Source organism: Notechis scutatus, chromosome 2, assembly GCF_049901735.1.
Source record: "Notechis scutatus isolate UNSWTSFEM ecotype Mainland chromosome 2, rNotScu1.2, whole genome shotgun sequence".
In the NCBI taxonomy this organism is placed as follows: Eukaryota; Metazoa; Chordata; class Lepidosauria; order Squamata; family Elapidae; genus Notechis; species Notechis scutatus.
The window spans coordinates 249,469,625-249,496,024 of NC_142010.1; the positions used below are offsets into that span (position 1 = coordinate 249,469,625).

The 26,400-nt window shown below is 39.9% G+C and overlaps 1 protein-coding gene across 5 annotated transcripts in view; it reads left to right on the top strand.

Annotated features, from left to right (window-relative positions):
• NPR3 (natriuretic peptide receptor 3) overlaps positions 1-26,400 on the top strand; it is an 89,025-nt gene that overhangs the window by 38,087 nt on the left and 24,538 nt on the right. For all 5 annotated transcript variants that reach the window (XR_015748263.1, XM_026666383.2, XM_087958536.1 and 2 more), the window contains exon 4: positions 24,789-24,924. Coding sequence is in view for 4 of the 5 variants with exons in the window: in XM_026666383.2 (XP_026522168.1) it covers positions 24,789-24,924 (136 nt within the window). In the remaining variant the exon portion in view is untranslated. The remainder of the gene's footprint in view (positions 1-24,788; positions 24,925-26,400) is intronic.

Here is a 26,400-nt window from a genome sequence, read left to right on the forward strand (position 1 = left end):
ATAAACAAACAATTTAAGATCCTTCAATGTCTTGTTCTAGAATAAAATATATAGTTCTGACATCAAATCAAATATATCTGTCAGACTGCCTGGCTGCCCTTGAAAGAAATTCCAGGAGACTTGATTTCATATAACTTAGTTTGGTTTGAACCTACCTGCAGCCTCTTTGATGTACAACATGGCACCGCTAGGATAATAACCTCAAGCGACCCCACCTTTTATGGCGGCGCATCAGCGGGCGCCGCGCCCGGTGCACGCGGCCGCCCGGCGGCACGCGGGCCCCTGCTCCAGGACCCACCGCACTTCATCAAGAAACGCCCCCCGTGAGCTTTCCGGTAAATGGCTTACCCGAAAGCCCGAACCGCACTTTTGAGAGCCGTGAGCCACTCCGAAAAGCCACGGAGCCTTTTCACAAAAAGCACACCCCCGGAGGACGTTCGCGACCCCTGGACCGTGGTGGGCCCCTCTAATGCATAGGGGAATGAAGCCATCAGAGTGAAGGTGGCAATTCCCTCATATAACGTTGGTGAGTTCAAACCCATTGCCTCTCTTCGGTAGATCCTTTCTCTGAATTCCTTGTCCTTGAAATTGAGCAGTTGTGGATTATTTCTATAACTGGTGTCTTTATGTTGGGAATTGATGACTCTCAGCTGGACTATCACAGATTCTGTATATGTCCAAATCCAGATATGTGCTGAACAGGATGCGGAAAATTCATTCATGTATGGCCCTCTGTTCCTTTTAAAGCTGGCAGTCAATTAATGTGCCTAAAGGAATGAGAGATGCAAATATCAACTCCCTTCACTAAATGGGTATCAACAGATATATTTAATCCATTGGCAAGCAGGGTTAGTAGCTTCAAGTTTAGGAGGATGCAATGAATAGGGAAGAGTGTCACCTATTACAAAAAGCTCTTTTGGCCACTGTAAAACATCATGCTTGTGCCCTGGTCATATGGTCATAAGATAGCATTTGGGGCACTTGGGCAACCAACTTACATTTATGACTGGTTGCCAAGTGCCTCATGATCATGTGATTGCCATTTGCAACTTTTTCTGCCAGCTTTCCCAGAAAGTCAGTGGGGAAGCCATCAGGAAAGGATGCAAGCAGAGGGAAGCCGTAATTTTTGCTTAATGACTGTTTTCTTAATGACTGAGATTCTGGTCCCAATTTTGGTCACAAGTTGAGGACTACCAGTGTGATGTCCAAATTAACCTGGAGGTTTTGTACATTTGTATATGTCCGTGATGACGAACCTATGGCATGAGTGCCAGAAGTGGCACGCTGAGCCACTTCTGCCAGCAAGTGAGAGGTTGCCTGGAAGAGCCCTACTGCTCATGTGTGCGTGCTACACGCCCGACAGCTGATTGTCGGGTATCTGGCGGGGGCAGGGGAGGCACGCATGCACAGAGGTGCTCGGGCTGTGCAGGGGGGTCGCATGTGCAGAGGGCGCCCCCCCACACGCATTGCCTTCTGGGTGCTGGCACACGAATGCATAATTTTCGGCACGGGAGCCCAAAAAGGTTAGCCACCACTGGTATATATCACATGTGAAAATGATGCTCTGTATTGTAATTTAGACATAGCTTGCTTTATCTCACTTTATAGTCATTTACTTTATAGTGAAATGTTGTTTTTTAAGCCACACCAAGCATTAGGCTCCAACCTCCTATCTCATTTTGTAAAAATAGAAACACGAATAATTTCTGTGCAGGCCCTGTGTCCTCGAGAGCTATTCTTGTAACTAAGATGATGCTAAAGACTCTTTCATTTATCTTTTAAGTAATTTTTAAAGAAAGTTGTGGCAGGGAACATAGCACACACCAAGAGACATCAAGCAGCTCTGTGGACGTAGTGATTCCCCTGTGTACCATTGATGGCTTATGAAACTACCATGTGATCATTCAAAAATATGTGGGGGATGTTACTGATAAGACTGGATAAGATGCTGATTGATCTGGTGGCAGTAGAAGGAAGAACAGGGATAAGGAATTGAATTCACCTAAAGTTCAGATGCCTCTCCCTCCCAATACCCAAATCTCTTTGATCAGGAAGAGCAGTGAGGCCTGATGTGAAGGAAGTGAGCCATTGCTTCCATGTTCCTCTTCTCAGAGAAGGGGCTGACTATTATTGATAGAAGGGTATGAGCTTTGTCTCTTTATCATGCCAGCTTTAGAGAAAGAGAAGTGAAATGGGGAGCCCAAAAGTTTAATTACCTTTCATTGACTTTGTAGCTGGTCCTAAATCTGATGAAGAGGCCAGGTTTCATCAGCAAGACAATAGAAAGAATTCGGAGTGGAGAATTAAATTTACTGGTTGTTTGGTAAGTTGGCAGGACAACTGTTGCCAGGATTTTACAGATATTTACGGTTGTCTGATCCTTTTGAAAAGAATGTAGCAGTTTGACCAAAAGGATTCAATGAAAGGGGGCTGCTAATAAGAACTGCTGTTTGTTCAGAAGGGAATTTGCATCCTTGTTTGTAAGCCGTTTGTCTCAGTGATATATGCTCCACATTTATCCTGCACAGTACTATTATTGATGAGAAGCAAGAGGAATGCCTATTGTTATCTGCATAAAAAAGACAGACAGGAGTAAATCTAAATTTGTCTGGTTCTTCCCACTGGAGATGCACAATCACAGAACATAGAATAATAGAGTGGGAAGGGCCCTCCAAGGTCTTCTAGCCCAACCCCCTACTTGAGCAGGAGATCCTATGCCAATGGTGGCTAACCTTTTTGGGCTCCTGTGCCAAAAATTGCCAGCACGCATGCACTCACATGCCAGCACCCAGAATGCAATGTGCGTCTCCTCTCCCCATGATCCCTGCGCATGCGTGTGCAATTTCCCCCTACCCCAGCCCCTTACCTGCTGTGCACCTCACAGCTGGTTTTTCAGCCGGTTTGAGGCCTTTTTTGGCCTCCCAGAGGCATAGAAAAAGCCTCTGCAAGGCTTTTCAGGATGAATTATAGGCCCGTTTTGTCACTTCCGGTATTACAGGAAGTGAGGAAATGAGCCTATAATTTGACCTGAAAAGCCTTGCAGAGGCTTTTTCTATGCCTCTGGGAGGCCAAAAAAGGCCTCAGACCAAGCAAAAAAAAAAAAATCAGCTGTGAGGCGCATGCATGCGCAGTGAGATAAGTTTGCCTGTGGCTTGCGTGCCAGTACAAATGGCTCTGCGTGCCACTTGTGGCACGCGTGCCATAGGTTCGCCATCACAGCCCTATACCATTTCAGACAAATGGTTGTCCAGTCTCTTTTTGAAAACTTTCAGCGATGGAGCATCCACAACTTCTAAAGGCAAGCTATTCCACTGGTTAATTTCTCTCACCGTTTGAAAAATTCTTCTTAGTTCTGCTTCTCTCCTTGGTTAGTTTCCAAACCATTGTCTTATCTTTGGGAAAATAATTTTATTCCTTTGTCTTTGTAGGAGCCTCTAAACTATTGGAAACACCACTGTCATGTCTCCCTCTGTCATTAGACTAGACATACTCAATTCCTGTAACTGTTCTTCAGACAACACTTTGGGTGTTTTTTCCTGTAACCCCTTGATCATCTGTCCTCCCTTCTTCCTCTCCTCTGTACAGAGAAATGGGGGAGGAAATAGATGCCTATCCTGGACATTTCAAAAGATTTTTGAAGACTTTTGAAGTCAGCATGGGGGGGTTGCACTGTTGGAAGAAATATCCTTCTGGGTTCAGTTCCAAGTGGGGAAAACAGACACTGGAATCGTGGAAGTTGCTTGGAAAGAAGGTTTATTGATGAACAGGATCACATGCCTTGGAGCTCTTGGACGAAGAAAAGGGAAAGGGATGCTGAGAGTCCCTGGGTTTTATACCCTCTCTGGGCTTTGAACTTCCTGGGGCACAGGAAGAGTATCCTGAAGAGTAGCTAGCTTTGTAGGTTGTCTGTGTGCTAAGTTTGGTTGAAACTTGGTGGGTGGTGCAATGAAGGGCAATGAAATGGTTCTGCCTAAAGGAGGTAGATCTTTGTTATGTATGTTATGTAATGGCCCAGGCCTTAAAGGCCCATTAACCAAGGTTGGGGTGGGTGGGCTGAGTTTCTGCCTCTCTGAGTTTCTACTTTTCTTTTAGGGGAAATATTCCGCCTTTTTAGTATATCTTAAAATATTTCATTTGTCTAGGAGAGGGGTGGGTTTTAACTTCCAACAGCACGAAATTGGGTGTTTACATTTGTTGAAGTTAAAAAACCTTGATCTTCTGTCTGTTTATAGGTAGTTCTCGACCTATGACCACAATTGAGCCCAAAATTTCTGTTGCAAGCAAGACAGTTGTTAAATGAGTTTTGCCCCATTTTATGACCTTTCTGTTAACCGCTATTAGTTAGTAACACAGTTGTTACTGGCTTCCTCATTGATTTTGCTTGTCAGGTAACGGATAATCAGAGTTGGAAGGGACCTTATAGGTCATCTAGTCCAACGCCCCACCCAAGCAGGAGACCCTACACCATTTCTGACAAATGGCAGTCCAATCTCTTCTTGAAGGTCTCAAGTGATGATACTCCCACAATTTCTTTTTTTTTTTAAACAAATTTTATTAATTTTCAAAGACAATACACAAACAAACAAAACATAAAACGTAAGAACATAAAACATCTTTTCTAAAAACTGCTTATTAAGTTTTAACAAAACAAATAAAACATCTTGTACAGCATAGTTCCAAATTATCACATTTCCATACAAACACAAGTTAATATGCATCTTGTGTATTCAACTTCATATCTTATTACTCTTTTTCCAAGTTCTCACTATTTTTCCCTTTACTTCTATTCAATTTTATTCATTAAACTTATACTTTCATCTGTCTTATTTACAATTTCATATGTTCTCATCCAACATTCTTAATTCTCAATAAACAAACATAAACAAACAAAACACGTAACATGAAAACATAAAACTTCTTTTTAGAAAGTGGCTTATCCCGGGTTACATCTTTTTGTACACACATAAATCAAATTCATGCTCACCTTATATACTATTTCATATCTTATTTAACATTCTATATTTTCTATATGTCTTCTCCCCTCTTTTCACTCTCTTAATTCTATTTTATTTACTTCATCTCAATTTAAATCATTATACTTGTATCTTTTGTCCGTTCTTTTTCAATTATCTATTTATCTTTTCTCTTTAATACAAAATTTTTCCTGTAATCACTGGTTGAAGTATGAAGCCTTTCTATCTTTCCCCCAAATTTAACACTTAAAATAATACATAATTTCCATTCTGATTCTGCTTAGTACATTCTATGTAACATTTTAAAATAAAAAACATAATAAGCTTATAGTATAGTAAAAACAATGTTCCATAACAAATTAATTAATTAAACTCTATTATTAAATCTTAGACATTTTACACATTCCCTACAATATTCTATTAACACATAAAATATTCCAATTTTCTATTTCAAATACAAATACAATACAATCTTATGTACTTTTGCAGAATCTCTTTTTAAATTGTATTTTACCCTTTGTCTCTAAAAAAACCCTGTTTTTTAACATCTTGTTTTAAGCCTTTATAACTTCTCTTCCCTTTTCCCCTCCTTTCTTTTCGAATCTAGCCTTCCCCCCGCATCTCTCAATCTCCACCCTCTTAGTCTCCCCTCTCTGTTTATTCCTCTTTTCTGTTGCTTTCTGATATTATATTGATTTTTCACCTTATTTTTCCTTTTCTTGATTGTTTTTAAGTCTTGAATTCTCCATTTTCTTTCCCCTTTTTCCCTTTTCTTCCTCAACTAAAGTTGTTTGTCCATTAAAGATGGCTTCTTCTTCTTCATCCCAGCTTTCTTGTTGCTGTATTTCCTGATAAGTAAAAATTGCCATTTCTAAGAAGTGAAAAACAGATCCAGAAGAGCCCTTGCCTTCTTGTTCCTCTTCTTTTAGCTTTTTAAATTCCATTTTCAATTCTTCCACAGATAATGCCATTGTAAGGTTTTTTTAAACAATCCAAATGTTTTTAGTCTTTCAAAAGATAGTTTGCAAAAGTCCCAAAGTCATCCAGCAATCAAAATCAACACAAACTCTTTCATTTAGCCCTTTCTTCTTTTAATACTTTCTCTTCCTGGGGTAGAGTTCAATTACACAATTCCAAAATGATTTTTAGAAGTTTTATTGCAGTTTAGTTTCTGATCTTATAAACTCCAAGAAGTCTCCTCCAGCAAAATCTTAGTATAAATCATTTACCTCTCCCTTCCCACTTATAGCAAAAAGATTTTGATTTTTAAATATCAATGTTCAGAAATCTTTAATGTCCCCTTGGCTTTAATTTTCAAAATTAGTTACCTTCTGTTGCCAAAGCGGGTATTTCCGATTTCCATCTGCTATCTCCGTAGGGAAGGAGAGTGGAAGAAAAAAACTTTCCCTTTCCACTTTCATCCGCAGCTTTTTACGATCTTCTTGGGAAACAATGTATCCTTTAAAGAGCTAAATATCCAGGGTGTTCAGATGTTACTTGTTGTCCCGGTTCAGCCAAAAACTTTCACTTTCTCAACTTCCTCCTGCACAAACTTGTCCGGCTGAAAGGTTCTTTGTGGCGGCCATTGCTGACCGCCGCTCCACCGCCTTTGGAAAAGGGAGTTGAGCCGGCTGAGGAAGGGGGTTGCGATGCCCCCAGACCCCTGCCCGGATCTCCCCTATCTTCAGTTATCTCTGGCGGGATAACTATAGCCTCCAAATCCAGCTGGATCAGAGGCACTCCAGCGGCGGCGCAGCAGGAATTGCGCACAATCGCGAATTCCTGCCGCCGCTGAAGCCTGACAAACCGAACTCGACGCTCCCACAATTTCTGAAGGCAACTTCTGTTCCATTGGTTGATTGTTCTCACTGTCAGAAAGTTCCTCCTTATTTCCAGGTTAAATCTCTCCTTGTTCAGTTTCCATCCATTATTCCTTGTCTGGCCTACAAGCGCTTTGGATAATAGCTTGACCCCCTCCTCTCTGTGGCAGCCCCTCAAATATTGGAAGACTGCTATAATGTCTCCCCTGGTCCTTCTCTTCACTAGACTAGCCATGCCCAGTTCCTGTAACCATTCTTCATAGGTTTTAGTCTCCAGTCCCCTAATCATCCTGGTTGCTCTTCTCTGCACTCTTTCTAGAGTCTCAACATCTTTTTTATAATGTGGTGACCAAACCTGGATGCAGTACTCTGGTGTGGTCTTACTAAGGCTTTATAGAGTGGTATTAATACCTCACTTGATCTCAATCGTATCCCTCTGTTAATGCAACTTAGGATTGCATTAGCTTTTTGGGCTGCTGCAGCACACTGCTGGCTCATATTTAGCTGGTTGTCCACTAAGACTCCAAGATCCCTCTCACAGTTACTGCTATTGAGCCTGGTTTCACCCAGTCCATATGGGTACTTTTGGTTTTTCTTGCCTAACTTCTTTTGATATATAGGCCCCCAAATGCTCTCTTGATCTCAAGATTGGCTTTAGAAAAGGGGAAAGACATATTAACAGAATAACAGCGTTGGAAGCAGTGTTGGGATTCAAATTTGTTTATTACCAGTTCTGTGAGCATAGCTTGGTGGGTGTGGCAGGGAGAAGGATACTGTAAAATCTCCAGTCAGAGGTGGTATTTGCTGGTTCTCCAAACTATTCAAAATTTCCACTATCATTTCTCCAGAACTGGTCAAAACTGCTGAATACCACCTCTGGTTGGAAGCGATGTTGGATGTCTTCTAGCCTAAAACCCTACTCAAGTAGGAGATTCTATACTAATCAAGGAGAGAACCAACCTAGAACTATGGAGAACTTTAAATATGTATTAGAGATCATAACTATTGGGGTGAATGGAATTAAAAACCCATCAAGAGATAACTACATATACAGTTGATGTACATAAAGTTTTGGATGCTTGCAACTGTATCTTGGTTATTTATTCATTCAAAACATAATTCATGCCTTTCAAATTAATAATGGAGTATTTGTACATTCTGTGACTATATTTTTTGCTCTTTGGGGGTCCATAATATAAATATGCTGGATTTAAACAGATGTTAAGTATTTTAATGATGTAGTTTACTTAAATTCAAACATTGATTTGGATTTTCTATAAAGTATGGAGAATGCAAATGGCAAAAATCATTGAAGGAGATGGGCAGTATAAAAACATAAATAAATAAAATTAAAAATTAGTGATGCAATTATATTTATACATTTATGGAAATCAGACTAATTCTATCAGTTTTTCATCATAATAGCAGTGTAAGAATCAGAATAGTATTCTATTCTTAATAGTATATTTTCTTTTGCTTTCTTTTGGTTGAACATTTACTAAATATCACCCTCCCATTCTGTTATTTTAATGTTACATGTGGATTTTATTTTTACTTTGTTTTATTTGTATGGTTACTGACACAGCATGCAACTCTCGGTGGCAGAATTATCATATGCTGAAAGAAATTGCAGGTATCCTATGAGTTACAATCCTGGGAGCCTGCCCATCATGGTTGTAATTCATGCCAGTCATAAATCGGGTCATTAAGCTGATTTTAACCTTCTTTTTTGCAGTGGTCTTTAAGTGAACCAATGGTTTGCCATAGGCCAGTTTTAGCAATAGCAATAGCAATAGCACTTATATACCACTTCACAGTGCTTTCACAGCCCTCTCTAAACAGTTTACAAAGTCAGCCTATTGCCCCCAACAATGTGGGTCCTCATTTTACCGACCTCACAAGGAGGGAAGGCTGAGTCAGCCTTGAGCCGTGAGAATCAAACTGCAGGCAGCCGGCAGGTAGCAGAAGTCGCCTGCAGTACTGCACTCTAACCACTGCACCACCGCAGTTCAGTTTTGCCAAAAATCTGAGGTAAACGCCATTTTCAACAAAACTGCCATAAAATGTGGTCATGTATCTGTGGGACACTGCAAATGTCCATACATGTGGCCCAATTGCCAAGCATCCAAAGTGCAGTCATGTGATGGGAAGGCACATGACTGCTGAATGCAAGTTGTAGATAGCTCTAGGAAGGTCCGTCATATGTAAGTCAAGGACTACCTATGGTTCATCTAATTCAGAAACTTGTCATTTTAGTTTAGTAGCACATCTCCAAGATCTTGGACAAGCCATTTTATCTACCCATGCCAGTACATACAAATCTGGGTACAGGTTTGTAGGCTTCCGCCTTGTCTATGGGAGTCATTCAGGTCATGGTTGTCCCAAAGGTTCTTTTATCCCCCCCGCCCCCTCAAGAATGCAAATGCCCAGTTGTCTGCAAGGAGTATAAATCCTTCCATTCTTCACCACCCAGTCAGAGCTGAAGAAGTATGGTGGTTTGACATTGAAATGAGACACAGGGAACTGTCTCTGAGAAAATGCCAACCCTGAGAGAACTCAGGTAGCAGTATTTATTGAGAAAAAAACACAAGCAAAATATACAGTATGCATATTCAGAAAACAATGACCTCAACAGGAGATTACTTCACCAGCATGAGAACACACAATCTTGGAAAGTCCCAGATGTTACCTTGCTAGGGTGAGATCATTCAGCCACGGAAAGTCTCATGGGAAAGTTTGGAAAGTCCCATGAGAAAGCACAACTGTGTATCTTGTACCTTGAACTTTCACCCATTTTCCTATTCCTTCTAAACTGGCAGAATCAAAACAGAATGAGGCACTCTGAGCAAAGATACTCCTACCCCCACCAAGAATGCCCACATCTTCCTAGACTTACTGCTAGTATTCAAAGGCCTTACAGAAAATGATAAAATGATTAATAGGTTATATTACCACATTCCCTCCTTTTTTATTTATTCAAAGATAGGGGGTGTTTTAGTGGCATAGTACACAGTTCCCTCATGACCTGATCCCTCACGCCGGAAGACTGAGGTACACATTTGTAATAGATTAGGAATACATTGAATAAAACAACATAATAAGATACATATAGCAATAATAATAACAACCCCTTGCAATAAGGAGCGAAACCATGATCCATCAGGAAGCCAGGACCACAGACTGTCCCAGAATGATGCATTAAACCCATCGGCCCCAGATTGATGCTGAGCAATACGATCTTCCATGTCCTGAACAGTTTTTGTAATGTTTGGCTCATAATTATGTATAAAAACACAACAATGTGAATGAATTAAAGCACAAACTCCTCCTTGAGCAGCTAACATAATATCTAAAGCATATCGATTTTGCAAAGTAACTGTACGAATTTCAGACATTTCTACATTAATCATCTTAATATTCTTTATAGTATCATTAAACATAGCAACAGTAAAATTATTTAAAATATGAATATAATAATATCTCTTTGCCTCCGTATCGAAGTTCGTGGAGGCATAAGACGAATGGAAAGAGAGTCTGTATAATGTAACTTAGGCAACTCCAATTGACACTGATATTGTCCATAGTCTGAAACAGAAACATTAAACAGGATCAGAGTTGTTGCACAGGCTGAAGATATAATATCCTTATCAGATCCCGAGTAAAGAATGTCTTGATCCTTATGCCAGGACCAATATGCTGGAAAAACCAAAGGATACCGCTGTTTGCAGATTAATTTAGTCCGGTTCCCCAAAGAAACCTGCTGCATACAAGTTGGTAATCTCAGGTAAGCAGTCATCTTTTCCCAGTCTTCACATCGCCACGTCCGAGCCATCGGCATCAAGAGAATCAGGAACCACAGATACACCATCCTGCTCCTCCGAAACTTCCTTCACAGGTGCCTGCGAATGATCAGGTCGAACACACCGACCAGGAACCCAACGAATTTGACCAAGATGTTCAACTGCTGCATAACCACGTCCCCACGTTATCAGCTCAGCAGGAACCCATGCCGGATCCGGAAGGAACCGCACCAACACCCGAGGTCTCACCGCATCTGTAGAAGGAGAAGAAAAATGCCTGCTGGCCGCGCTCGCAGGGGGGTTACCAGACAAATTTAAAAAATTTAAAGTATATAAAGCTAGATTTAATTGATCTTGAATCGCCGGAAGCCCCAGGAGCTTCCCTCCTTTTTATTTAATTTAGTCAACATGGTCTTGAGCGTGGAATTATGACGTTCTACAATAGCCTGCCCAGTAGAATTGTATGGAATGCCAAATTTATGTTCCACAGACCATTGTTTGCAAAACTGATCAAAACCGTGCTCCGATAAGCCGCACCATTATCAGTTTTTAAAGTTTTAGGTGTTCCAGCAATTGAAAAAGTCTTAATGCAATGATTGATGACATGTTTAACCATCTCACCTCTTTGAGGGGTAGCCATTAAAAATCCTGAGTAAGTATCCACAGTTACATGTATATATTTCCAGGGCGCAAATGGCGGATATTGAGTAACATCCATTTGCCAAATCATTGAAGGTTTCAACCCTCTGGGGTTAACTCCCATAGGGATATTCGTGCCCTGCTTTGAACAAGTTGGACATTGTTGAATTATGGCAGCAGCTTCTGCAGTAGTAAGTTTAAATTGCTGTGCCAATGCTTTAGCGTTTTGATGAAAATAACTATGACTATCCCATGGCTGGACAGTGAGGACTGAAGTTACAGCACTGTCAGCTTTGGCATTACCTTGTGATAAAATTCCAGGCAAATTACTATGACTACGAATGTGAGCAACAAAACACACATTCACACGCTGCTCCAAACATCCTTGTAACAACAAAAGCAATCTTAAAATATCAGGTGATATTCCAGGAGACAAATAAGAACCTGCTACAAAGGGTAACAAATTATACACATACAATGAATCCACTATTAAATTAAAATCCTGATTGTGAAAATTTTGAAAAGCCAAAACTACAGCAGCAAGTTCTGCCTGCTGGGCAGACTTCTGCTCTGATGTCACTTTTGTATGCCAAATTCCAGATTTATCTTTCCAAACACAAGCACCAAAAACTTTCCCTCCATCAGTAAAAACTGTAGGAGCATCTGATATAGGCTGAGTTACAAAAAGACTTGCTAAATTAATTCTGACTGATTTATACAAAGATAGCCTAGGATCGGCTGGAGGATGACAAGAAAACTTCCCTGGCCAAGAATGTACCAAAACCTGCAAAAACTCACTATTGCAAATCATCTGTTCCCAGGTAGCTAAAGCAAAAGGAACATAACATGTTACTGGTTCCATACCAGCAATAGCCTTGCAGCGCTGACGAGCACGATTAAAAATATCAGCAAGCTGTTCTGTGATACAATTTATGGATTTCGATGGTGTATGAGACAAATGAATCCATTCCAAAATCCTTAAAGCAGTTTTTTCTTTTACCTGAACTATCAATGCAGTAGCCCTTCGTTCTGAGATTAAAATCACTGATAATGGACAATCTAGCAAACATCTATCTGTCCATCTATGGCTTAAAACTTGTTCAATCAATGACAAAATCCCTTTTTGGTCTTCATTTAGGTTATTATGTCAGATGCTTGTTTAGCACTAGCCAAAGCTTGAAACAAAGGACTTAATTGAAGAGTAGTTAAACCCAAATACGGTCTGATCCAATTTATATGACCCAAAAATTGTTGTAAACCCACTAAGGTTAAAGGATTAGGAAGAACAAATTCCAATTTCAGGGGTGTAATGTGACTCAGGAATAATTTATGACCTAAATAGGCAAAAGGATATTCTTTTGCAATTTTTCAGGACTAACTATTAGGCCTTTCTCCTTTAGTATAGCAGTTAAAAGAATGACAGCAGAATTCATGGCATCATCAGAAATATTAGCAGCTATCAAAATATCATCCATATAATGATAAACCTTCCAATCCGGGAATTTACTCCGAAAAGGTTGTAAAGCCCAATCCACAAACATTTGACACATTGTAGGACTATTTAACATTCCCTGCGGAAGGACAGTCCATGCATATCGCTTAGCGGGCTGCCCCTGATTTATACTCAAAATAGTAAAAGCAAACAAATCTACATCTTCAGGGTGCAAAGGAATGGAGAAGAAAGCATCTTGCAAATCTAACACTCTTATATTCCATCCATCAGGTATTAAATTAGGATTAGGCGTTCCACACTGAAGTGGACCCATTGGCTTTAATATAGAATTTATGCTCCTCAGATCATGTAAAAATCTGTATTTTCCAGATTTCTTTTTGATAACAAAAACTGGAGAATTATAAGGACTAGTGGTAGGCACTATATGTCCTTTTTCTAATTGTTGTTGAACCAATTCATGTAAATGAACTAATTTCTCACTAGTCAAAGGCCATTGGTCTATCCACACTGGCTCCTGTTGGAGTAATTGTAATTTTAATAACTCCACAGGTGGGTATTCAGTCATCATGAATGACAACCCTTGTATCAAACTGTTGCATCAAATCTCTGCCCCACAAGTTAACGTGAAGGCGCAGAACAATCGGTTGAACAAATGCAACAGCCCCTCCCTGCTGTGTTTTAACTCTAAGAATCTTCCTACTAACCGTGCGTCTTGAAGTCCTCCGACTCCTCGAACAGACGGTGTAGGATCTGTCGGCCACTCCCTAGGCCACTCACTTTCACTGATCACAGAGACATCTGCTCCAGTGTCCAGCACTCCAGTAAACTTTCTGCCTTCAACCAAAAGAGTTAATTTTGGTTTGTCATTTTGCCTAATACCTTGCATAATAGAAAACACACTAGACTCCCTATCCATAGATCCAAATCCACCCTGATGAATTCCATCTGACTCTCCCAAAGACATAGATGGCAAAACTATAAGCTGTGCAAAACAATCCCCTTTTTCAAAGATTGAGGGACAGGTGAGTGAACCTGAATTTTGATCTGACCCTCATAATCCGAATCAATAACCCCAGGAACCACAAACAATTGACGCCTATGAGCCGATGATCTAGGAAGAAGAAGACCCACAGAAGCCGGAGGCAACGGACCATAGAAATCCGTTGACCCCAAACAAACTACATGCGGAAACCCCAATTCTAAATCCTCGGCTAATGGAAGATCAATTCCTGCTGAACCTTTAGTAGCTGTACCTCTCTCTGGTGGTTCCAACCCTTCGGACATTACTTCACTCTTTAGAGTAGGGAGAATGCCCTGATCCCTGCTTCCTAGTTTTTTCCCTCCGAATGAAGTCTGCACTGATTTGCCCAATGGTATCCTTTCTTACATTTTGGGCACACTGATTTAGGACGAACACCCTGTCCCATTGATCTCTTATTCTGCTGACTTTGACCTCCTCCAGGAGCCCGACATTGCGCTTTAAAATGTCCAGGCTTCCACAATTGAAACAATTCCCCTTCTGAGCATGTCCTGTTTGTAAAGCCAGAGCTAAAGTTTCCATGTTAAAAGACTGACTTCCTACCTTTCTACATGCATTAATCAAATCCGCGATTTCTCGCTCCCCACTTGCTACCAGTGGATTTAAAATCTTTTGCAATCTGTGTTAGCTTGTTCTACTGCTAACTTTAAAAGCAACTCTTTCTGGGGCTAATTGATTATCAATTTGTCTTTCAATAGCCAATTTCAGTCTGCTAATGAAATTTTCATAGGGTTCATTGTTCCCTTGTTTGATGTTAGTAAAGGTCTTCTCACCACCTTCGCCGTCAGGGAGAGACCCTATGGCTTGAAAAATTATTTGTGGGAGAAGAACGAACCCCTCATCAGGCATACCATCTCTCTGTTGTTCCACTGTTGTAAAATTACCAGCTCCGTAAAGCTGATCTGGGGTAACATTTGCTGTTCCCCTCTGGACTGCCAGCTGTCTCCATTTCTGATCTAACACCAAATATTGAGCTGGAGTTAAAATCATATTCAACAGAGCTTTCCAGTCAGCCGGAATCATTTTATTTCCATAACCAACTGCTTCTAACAATGCCTGAGTATATGGCGTTCTAACACCATATTCTTTGCTGCTTGCTTAACTTCCCTCAAAATTCTGAGCTGTAAAGGCTTCCACTCCCCCGCGGATTTAATGCAGCATCCATGACAATTTCCACTGGATTAAGTTGAACTTCTACTCCAAACTCCACCAAATCATCTCCTGATAATTCCCCTCTATTCTTTGCTTCTTGAATAGCTGCAGTAACAGCATCCACCTGAACCCTTAAAGGTAAACTCTTATCCTCTGACAAAGTATTGCTAGCGCCGGACAGTCCCCAGATTTATCTGGAGGTGCCGTCAGCGGCAACAAACGATACCGCATGGTAAAGCGGCAAACCTTCTTCGGGGGGTGATAGGAGCGGTTGTTCATAAGTAGCTAATGCATCCATAATCACTCTCCAGGTTAACAAAATTGAAGAAGGGGCACGAGGTTCCTCGTGCAAAAATTTCCTATCTTTTCCAGGACTCTACTTTAATACTACCTCCCTCCGGATATGACTTAATATTTTTCCAAACATACTGTAGTAAGTCCTCAATTTCTTTCTTTCCTACAGCACAACCCCTACTGCCAATTCCAAACCCAAAACTATTCCCAATGATCCCTCTCAATTCCCTGATGTGCTCTTTCTGAGCCTTCGAGAGATCTCCCCCATACTCACGAAAAGAATCTATCTTCGTCCAGCGAAGAAGATGAGGGCCCAGTCGACGTCCGCGACGATGAGTATAGGATGCGGGAAACGTATAGCCTCCAAGCTATCACGCGGGGTCACCATTTATGGTGGTTTGACATTGAAATGAGACACAGGGAACTGTCTCTGAGAAAATGCCAACCCTGAGAGAACTCAGGTAGCAGTATTTATTGAGAAAAACACAAGCAAAATATACAGTATGCATATTCAGAAAACAATGACCTCAACAGGAGATTACTTCACCAGCATGAGAACACACAATCTTGGAAAGTCCCAGATGTTACCTTGCTAGGGTGAGATCATTCAGCCACGGAAAGTCTCATGGGAAAGTTTGGAAAGTCCCATGAGAAAGCACAACTGTGTATCTTGTACCTTGAACTTTCACCCATTTTCCTATTCCTTCTAAACTGGCAGAATCAAAACAGAATGAGGCACTCTGAGCAAAGATACTCCTACCCCCACCAAGAATGCCCACATCTTCCTAGACTTACTGCTAGTATTCAAAGGCCTTACAGAAAATGATAAAATGATTAATAGGTTATATTACCACAAGAAGCTTCTTGGATGAGAAGCGAAATGTCTTCAAAGAAAAACAAGGAAGTCCAGTTGCCTCTTGAGGGGAAAAAAACCCCTTCCTCCTTGTAGATCAGTGTTTTTCAGCCCAATATGTGGCCTTCAACTCCCAGAATTCCTCAGCTAGGGGTGAGAAATACCGCTATAGATGGAATTTCCGAGAGTAACCTCAGCTCACCCACTGGAAATCTTGAAAATAAACTGCTAGAGGAAGTGCCTCTGATCTTTAGATGAGATAAGGCTCACCAACACGCATGGATAATGCCAGGTCATCTTGAAATTACCGCAGAAATGATGCCGTTAACATCACAAACTGTATTGCCTTCAATGTGTCTTAATGCATAACTCTTCTGTCATAAAACGGTAACTGCATTTGTGCTTGGATTAACCTATTTGAAAATACAGATTTTCTGTTCCGAGTGGTCCTTCAATTAAAAAACAACAACAACCAATCCCATGAAATTAAATATCACTAGGAGGCCTTGTTTGGGCTTGCTTTCTTTGATGTTGATCTTCTATATGGAGCTTTTTTGATGCGGGAGGGGTAGTAAAGCCAGACATTTGGCCCAAGCCAAACGTTTCCAGGAGAGGAAGATGTCATTCAGAGATTTGCATGATGCAAAGGCAGCTTACAACTGTTTTCTGTTTTTTCCCTTCACTCAACACCATGGTGTTCCTGCTGTCTGGAGAGATTGGCAGCCATTAAACCATGCTTTAAAAAGGCATGTGAATTGTTTTACTCAGTCATACAGCTTCCTAAAGGCTTTTTTCTCTCTCTCCCCCAGTTTTCAAAATGCACATCTGGGGCAGCAGCTGAGTTTCAACCTGCTAAAGGTGTGAAAGACACACGCCTTGGCATGGATGTAAGAACATTCCTTAACTACTTTATAATCAGCAAATATTATTATAGATCATTCCCCCAACTCAGAAATTCCCTTATTGTTAAGTCCCCACTGTCATTCCCTCTTTGGTAGATAGACAGCAACAGCCAGCAAAGATAAGCACAGATTGCTTAATTTGAAATGGCATGTATTTCATGTTAGACTTTGGCAGCTTCTTCAACTGAAAGTAATTTTTCCAACAAGATTTATTGAGCTAGGAAAGAGGAGTATTATTGGAATTTCATCAGCTAAATGATTACTTACTCAGAATTTAATCTAACTCTGAAATATTCTAACAGTGGAGATTTACAGCATTTCTTCTTAATATGTTTCTTGTAAAGTTGTAATAAAGTAGTTTTCTTTGCATGTAATGAAAAATCTTGCTGCTGTTTAGTAAGCTGTCTTTAGAACCTTTATCAATCTCAATTATCTTGTACAATTTGCTGGTATTCGCTCGTGGTGAGAAGGGTTTTGCTGCCTAGCTAAAAGTGGTCTCTTGTTGCATGGGATAACATCACAGAATAAGGATCTTATAAAAAGGAACTGCAGCTTCGTAATCCTTTAGCCCTTCTGTAATATCAAACTGCTACAATTACACAACAGCACCAACAGAATTCTACATAACGTTACCTCTTATTATCTATTTGCACCTGTTTTATTACTATAAAGGTAAAGGTTCCCCCACACATGCGTGCTAGTCGTTTCCGGCTCTAGGAGGCAGTGCTCATCACCATTTCTAAGCCGAAGAGCTAGTGCTGTCCGAAGACGTCTCCGTGGTCATGTGACTGGCATGACTAAACGTCAAAGGCACATGGGAAGGCACCTTCCCACATGCTTTCAAACTGCTAGCTTGGCAGAAGCTGGGACAAGTAACGGGAGCTTACTCCATTACGTGGCATTAGGGATTCGAACTCTCCCCCACCCCCTCTGATATATATAGAGAAGAGGATTAGTAGCAGGGTATTTATTGACTTATAAATTATATTTCTATGGCTACTCAATTCCATTACTTTCAAAAGTCTTGTCTCTGAATTGGTTATGGTGCAACATTTTATAGTGGCACATTCTATTGGGATCTTTCCACTCTGCATTTGGAGATGATTCTGGATCACCTTAGCTGATGGTGATTAGCTGTATGCACATCTTTGCAAGAGAGATGCTAATGCTACCAAGCATGTGCTTTCAATGTTTTTTTTTTTTGTAGGTTTGATATAAAAGAAAGAACCAACAATAACAGCTGTTGAAAAAGAAGAAATAAATTATAAATGTGATCAGAGAAGGCAGAAGTATTGTACAGGTGTAAATCTTTTCAAAAGTTTCATGGACTTACTATAATAATAGAATAACAGGGTTGGAAGGAACCTTGGAGGTCTTCTAGTCCAACCCCCTGCTCAGACAGGAAACCCTATACTATTTCAGACAAATGGTTGCCCAATCTCTTCTCAAAAACTTCCAGTGTTGGAGCATTCTCAACTTCTGGAGGCAAGTCATTCCACTCATTAATTGATTGCTCTAACTCTCAGGAAATTTCTGCTTCGTTCTAGGTTGCTTCATTCCTTGATTAGTTTCCATCCATCGCTTCTTGTCCTGCCTTCAGGTGCTTTGGAGAAATAGGTAGACCCCTTTTCCTTGTGGCCTCTTAGATATTGGAACACTGCTATCACGTCATAATAATAGATGTATTTGAATAAAAATACGATTAAGCGTTCTTGAAGCAAGGAAGGAAGGAAGGAAGGAATCTGATTAAATCTTTCTTTGCAGATGTCTAGCTTGGATTAGTTACTAGAGCGACTGGCTTTGAAAGACAGTCAATAGCAGCACAGGTCATAAGTGTCTCAGAGTCCAGAGATCACTTGGTTGTGTTTGTTCTAGGAAACAGGACAAGGTCTCTTTCATAATTGGCACAATTCTCTGATCTTTTTTAAAAAAAACTTTTGCAACAAATGAATGCTCCAAATTCTTGACTATTGAGAATATTTGATCAAACACCAATTGTTGCTAGAGGAATTCTGGATAGACAGCAGTGATGTCTTGGCAGATGTTTTCTTTCCATCCCTGTTGCTTTCCATGATCCTTGTTCAATTTAACATAGCTCGAAGATGGACTCATTTATTTCTTTTATCTGACAATGAAAAAAAAAGGAGCACATCTTGACTTACTGAAAGTAAAAGTTGAAACTGACTTGCATTTTTAGCAAAATGATGAATGTTTTAATGAACAGCAGTGATGTACATCCTAGAATTGCAGCCAAAGAACCCTTAATAGTTGTATAGAAGAAAGAATTGCAGTGGGCATAACTCTTGTGCAAGCAACATTTGCTGAAATTCCATCTTTTATAATAGAGTTAAGAAATGTCAAGGACGGTGCCTCCTTTTTGCACCTGGCCTGCTACTTTTTTCTGCTGAAGTAGATAAACACAGTTATTTAAAGCTGAAAGTAGACACAACAATTGATTGATGTCTTTTTTTAAAGTAAACTGTACCAGGCAAATAACTAATCAGACAATTTAATTCCTTTCATGCCACATTCCTGAAGAAATCCCTCTTCTGAACTTGATTCTTCTATTTGGCAGTCTCTTCTTTCTTGCTCCAGAGGACTTCAGCCAAAAATATTGTTTGTCAGTGATGAAAAGCTTGCTGTTCTTTTGAAAAAAAAAATGAATTCAAGTTGCTCTATCCAACTTTGAAAAGTGATCAGTGGGTTGTGCTGCCTCCTATTGAGGGGATGAAATTGCTTACATAATGCTTTTTTTATACCTGCTCCTCCATGAAATTGCTTACATTATTGCTTTTTTTTATACCTGCTCCTCCATCTGATTTGATAATAATAGTATTTTCAAATCATTTCCTCATTTTTCTTGGGGAATTAATTAATTATTAATTAATCTAAAAGAATTAATATTCATTAAGAGATTGGTGTACAGTGAGTTTCCTAATATAAATAGCCAGTTACCTATTAAGTAATTTTTTAAAAGATTTGCAACTAAGGAAGAGGATAAATTCTATGTACATTATTGCTCTGTTTCTTTCTTTCCTTCTTTCTTTCCTTCCTTCCTTCCTTCCTCCCTTCCTTCCTTCCTTCCTTCCTTCCTTCCTTCCTTTTTTTGGCAGCTTCTCTCCACTTAATGGAATTTGCCTTTTTAAAATTTAATCTAGTCCTTAAAGATTAACTATAAAGTCTTTCCACATGAAGAATGGGTGCCAAATAGGAGTTGCATTAGACGTCAATAAGTCCCCAAAATCAACAATGTTATTAGAGTTCAAGTGTTGTTTTTGTTGTTGTTGTTGTTTTTGCTTAGCTGCAAAGCTAAAACTTTTGCACAGCTACTTTTTCAAAATTAGCCTTTTCTTTTTTTAGTCTCTCAAATATTTGAGCTTTAGGTACTCTCAGGAGAATGTTTCCTTGACTGTGAGGACACTCTTCCGTTCTGAAATCTAAAGCTTAGATCTCACTGTTATGGCCATCTCAACTTGTTTGACTTCACCTTGTGGACAACTTTTGCTTGCTTTTTTGCTTTGCATTCCCTGTTAGCAGCCCAGAGAAGAAAAGAGAAGCATTAAACTGAAACCCATCTTTTCTCCAATGCAAACCATATTTCAGGGCACAGAGGTTGGTTATTTGAGGTCTGCCTGTCTCTGAGGATCTCTGCTCATCCCACTATATTCATCAGGATGGATCCACTCCAGGCCCCTTCAGTTAATCAGTGTCATCTATTGGAACCTAGGAAATCTCTCTCTCACAGCGTCTTTCCTCTGGAACAGCAGCAGTGGTGGTATTCCTACCGGTTCGGCCTGGTTCAGCCAAACTGGTAGCAAAATTTCCTACCGGTTCAGCCTAACTGGTAGTAAAAAAAGCCTCCAACGATCAGCTGAGAGGCGGGAAAAAAGCCAGTTGAGAGGAGAAAGAAGAAAAAAGTGCAGGATCGGCCCTCCTGCCCACCCCTGCACTTTTCTTTATCCTCTCAGCTAATTGGTGCTGCAGGCCTCAGCTGGTATGTGGAAAGCTGCGCGTGCATGTGTGTGCGATCACCAAACCAGTAGTGGGATAGGTAGGATCCCACTGCTGAACAGCATTGTAAGATCCATACGGTTATCACCATGGAGGGTGTTCTGTAAATCCTTGAAAACTTGGCTTTGCTTCAGGCCTGGGGGGTGGGGTAGAGTGGTTGCTGAGTCCCTGTGAGGTTTTGGGGGCATTGTGTTATTCCCGATGTTCATTGTCTTTTTCTTGTTCAAGATTTTTTTTTTTTTTATAAAAGTTTTATTGATTTTAACAACAAATAAAAACACATAAAACATAAAACATAACATAAGAACATCATCATTCTTCATAAATTTACAGACAGTGTATCGGTTGGTTTATCACTCCTTTTTGTGCATCTATTTCATAGTCATCATAATAATTATTATGTTACATAATAATTATGTTACATAATAACTCATATTGTTCAAGATTTTTAATGAATAAGCTACCCAGGGGTGACTGAAATCAGGTAGGCTCCAAATCAAATCAATGAATGAATGAATGAATGTTAGATTTCTGTTTCCCCTTTTGTATGGAACTTTGTAATGTTTGTTCTTAGCAGAATTTAAGGCCACTATCAATCACCTCCCAACTGTTTCTGAAGGTTTGGGAAATGAAAAAGCCCTAAAATAGTCATTTATTGCAGATAAGGGCATTGTTACACTTTTGGTGTAATTGTACACTTTATACTATAAGGGCTCATCCCTACGATATCTATTCTAAGTCGCTCACTCGCTCTCATATTGGAAGTACCAAAGCACTTGTGGTTGAAGGATTAGCTGGTGACATCACTATTGCCCAGGGGATTCCCAGTTATGGGTTCCTTTCATGTCCCCCATTAAGTTGCCCACCAAAGTGGTACCCATCTCACTACTTGCAGTTGCCAGCTTTCAAATTGCTGGGTGATCAGGAGCTGGAGGGAATGATGGGAGCTCGCTCATCATTTAGGCCCTGAATGTGTACTTGTTGGTTGTCAAGCCAGCATCTTAACCACGTGAGCTGCCACACTCCTGTTCTAAGTTACATTCTAGGAAGGGAGGAGCCAGTGCTGGAAATGCTATTCCCCATCAGGTGAGCTTCAGATACACCACAGCAAAGCCTCTTACATTGTTACATAGTGTGTTGAGACCATAGGGGGTCAGAGTGGAGTGCAGTGGTCGCCAATCGGCGGGCTGTGGCCCACTGGTGGTCTGCAGGAAAATGTTGGTAGTCTGCAAAGAAATGTCACCCCCCAGAGCACCCCCCAAAGCAACTAATACAGGCTGCGCGGAAACACAAGACTGCACCGCCCACATGGCCCACAGGAACCCTCCCCACCCACTCACTCCTTACCTGGCAAATTTGCCTGCTAAATTGCTATTTTTCCTTTTTCTGACCATCAGCTGTTCTGCTGTGCTGGGAGATTTAGATTAGCTAGAAAGCAGGAAACTGTTGGATTTCTTGCTTTCTAGCTAATCTTTAGATCTTCAGCTTTGCTTTTAAGCAGAGCCGAACCTTCCTTAGGACTGAAGCAGTGCAGAGTCAACTAGCCGATGGCAGAAACACAGATCTCTAAGTGTGATTCTGTGAGCAACTCAATCTGTCTGCCTGCTTTGCCTGATTTTGGGTAAAAGTTGCTCTTTTTTAAATAAAAAATTCAATATTTACATAAATATTTATAATATTTACATACAAGCCATGCCCAGCCAGTCACATGACCACCAAGCCATACCCACAAATTAGGCCACGCCCAAGAACTTTGAATCTCACCCCTGCTCTCTGTGTGTTTGTGTGTGTGTGAGAGAGAGAGAGAGAGGAAGAGAGAGAAGTTAGATCAGATCTCTCTCTCTCTCCCACCAATGTCAGCAAGCCACTGTCAATCAAAATTTATATTAGTGGTCCCCGGGATTTAAAATTATGAGTTTGATGGTCCCTGAGGTCCAAAAGGTTGGCGACCTCTGGTGATCTCCTGAAAAGAAATTGCTGTTAAAAAGAAGTAAGGAGCCAGGTCTTCCCTATGAAGCTCTACATGCAGACTATAAAATCTTTCAATTATATCAGGGATGGGTTAGTCAATTTCAAGGTTTTACATTGTGCAGATCATTGGTAGGCCAACCTCTTTCAGATATTAAAAAAGAGGAAGTGGCTGGGGGCGGGGGGGGAAATCACTACAGTAAGCACACTTTGCAGATGAGCTCAAAGTCTATTTCTAAATGTTTTAAAATCATAAACTGGTGTTGCCTTGGTTTAGTAGAACTTTGGACATTTCCTCTACTTAAGAAATCTTCTGCCTTAATTTATAAATCACTTGTTAATCATTTGTTCAACTTTGCTGCATTCATATTATAACAAACTCAAGAGACTGGTTTCTGGAATAAATGTGGGTGAAATTGTAAAGCTCCCATTAATGTGTTCCTTTGTCCACCCAAGCCATTCAGCTTTCTTTTCCTCCTATTCAGATATATGAACTATGCATGCATGCATGCATGCTTTTATTTCTGTTGCTAAGGGAAGTCAGTCTCATTAGCCTTTCTGTTTTTAATTGCCCAAAGAATACAGCAATTAGCTTTTTTTTTAATGCAACTTTCTCTTTCTCTTGGGGTTGCTCCAAAATTTGAAAAGAGGGGCAGAAAAGAATTCTGTAAAAAAGCAAGCGGAAGTGAAAAGGGTACCCACCAGTTTGGCATAGAAGACAAGCCTATTCATATAAACTGGCTGCTCCCATTCTCTCTGAATCTACAGATGGCCAGCAAACAGGGCAAAGCATTGCAACCCAGGGAGAGCAGCTACACAGCTGGATTCCTTGTAGCACAGCATTGGCGGGATTTCTCAAAAACACTAGGCTATTTATATGCTTTTTTGCACTTGTATTGGAAAGGGACATTTCACTTAGCTCATGCCATTGACTGAAAGAGCCACAAAATGTGGAGATACATGCGTGCACACAGGGCAGTCTTTAGAAAATAAGCTACAGGATGGAATTGTTCTGCCATTCAAAATCCTGCCAAGATAGTTATGCCAAGAATAGGTTTCTAGCATCTGTAGGAGGGTAGAGAACTAGGGGAAGCCAACCAAACTCAGGGGACAAAAACACTTATCTCTTCTCCACTTACAAAAGCCTAAGGACTTCTGTTCTGTTTATGGTAAAACCTGTTTAAAACAGTTTAATAAATATTTGTTATTTCTGAGTCATGGGCAATGACAGAGTATTTGGATAGCATTTTCTCAGATCCTCAACAGGAAAAGGAATACAGTGAGTTGGTGGATTATGTATATACAGTGTATATAAAGAGTAATTATTATAGAAAAAGAGAAAGGAAACATCTCAGATTGTCTTATCTGTTCTAGGTCAGACCATAGCTTCTCCCATATTAAATTTTGTATGACTTTGCTGACAGAAATATATATTCCCCTTTAGTATAAACTGAGTAGCTATGTTGGTTTATTGTTGAGGACGATCAGCAGAATAGTAACTTCCTATTCATGGGTTCTGTTTATCAGCCAGTATCTGCTGCTGAATTCAAACATTTTAATCCAAGCTGCTGTTGATTTAATATTTTAGCTGCTTTTATGTCTTTTTGACATGTATGTACCACACAGCGTCCACTGGAGTTGGACAGCTAATAAACTTAAATGAACAAACATATGAATAAATGAACAAATAAATAAATGCCATCATGCAAATTTTGGGGTATCTATACAAGTACACAGGTCATGTCATTTCAGGCTGATCTCATAACATGCATATTATCATTTCCCCCCCTTGCTACTTCTAGGGATGTCTATGAAGATGCATAAAATTATGATTTTGCTGAACTTACAGGCCAAATCATCAACAAAATGTTGTTTTGCTTTTAGGTGAACATGTTTGTTGAAGGTTTCCATGATGCCTTGGTTCTCTATGTTCTGGCTTTACGGGAAGTTCTGAAGAATGGCTTCACAAAGAAAGATGGAGATAAGATTGTTCATCAGTCATGGAACAGGACATACGAAGGTACACCAAGTCACATATTCCATGCTTTTTTATAAATAGTTTTTTTTTTTAGTAAAAGCTGCCACTTTTTATCCTTGTTTCTTCATAATAGAGATTATGATTCCTGGGTTTTGTTGATCAACCCTTCTAGATAATTGATATGAAAAGCCAATTGTTTCTGCTAATATTATGAAAGAAGATTTTGTGATTGGTTGGTTGATTGATTGATTTTGTTAACTATTTTTTAAACATTTGTGTCATGCAAAATCTTATGCTAGCAGCATAAAGTACAGGACCAGCGCAGGAGCTTAGTTCAGTTCAGTTCAGGAGCTTCAAGTACCAACAAAGTCACGGGGCGAGAACTTATGGAGAGAACAAAAGAGGTCAGACTGAAGTGGTTATCAGAGGAAAAATTCTAGATAACCTTAAGACAACAATTGGTTTCTATGGAAGGAAGTTTCTATGAGAAGAAAACACTCTGTTGGATTACACAGATTGAAACCAACCCTTTGAATTGGCGATCGAAACAACCAAAAAACTCTGAGAGAGTTAAAACGGAGCACTTTAAAGAATAAAGCATAAGGATCTCTGAATGCTTTGTTTTAATCAATGTTTTTCAAACTTGGGAACTTGAAGATGTGCTGACTTCATGCTGGCTGGGGAATTCTGGGTGTTGAAGTCCACAAATCTTCAAGTTGCCGGGTTTGAAAAGCACTGATTTAAATAACCTTCACCCCTCAACCTTCTACCTTTTGTCCCCACTGTTCTGCCTAAAATGCTGTCTCCTACATATGATTGTATGGTATAATAAAAAGAGTGGAGAATATTGAATTTAACCACAATATGTAGAGAACTGCATAGACAGTGCAGCTTTTAAATACTTTAAAAGTACTGCTTAGCTCCCTGTTGTATCCATGTTAATAGAACCAATATAAAATACCAGTGGCAAGCAGCAATATGTCCTTATTACAGTGATTCTGAAACTCTGGATTCCCCCTTTTAAGTTTTTTCCTGTTTTTCAACTGTTTTCCTGTTTGTTTATTAGCTCACCTCATTACATTTGTTCCTTTTTTAATTTAGTTTTTTAAACCTAAAAGCTAGGTTTGATTTTTTAAAAAAAAAAATACTCAGATGTTCATTGCCTATTTACCTCTTTAGCTGCAGTGTTACTTTTTTTGTATTAGGCTTCAAAAATTTCTTTGTACATTTGGAAAGTAAGGCTTCCATATATTTTTTTCATTTCTAGTGTTTGTGCCTGATTATTTAAAAAACCATCTTAAGTCCTACATGTACACAAACATCCACATAGAACTAAACTTTATAAAATAAGCAGGACATTCCTGGTAAGATCAGCAGCTCTTGTCAAATTCACCCGTCATTATGTGCTGGGCAAAATTATCAAGCTTTTCGTAAGAAGTACTTAAAGAAACGGAAATGTTTCCTTTAGATAAGAACCCAACAATGAGTTCAGAAACTGGAATGGCTTTGAAAAACATC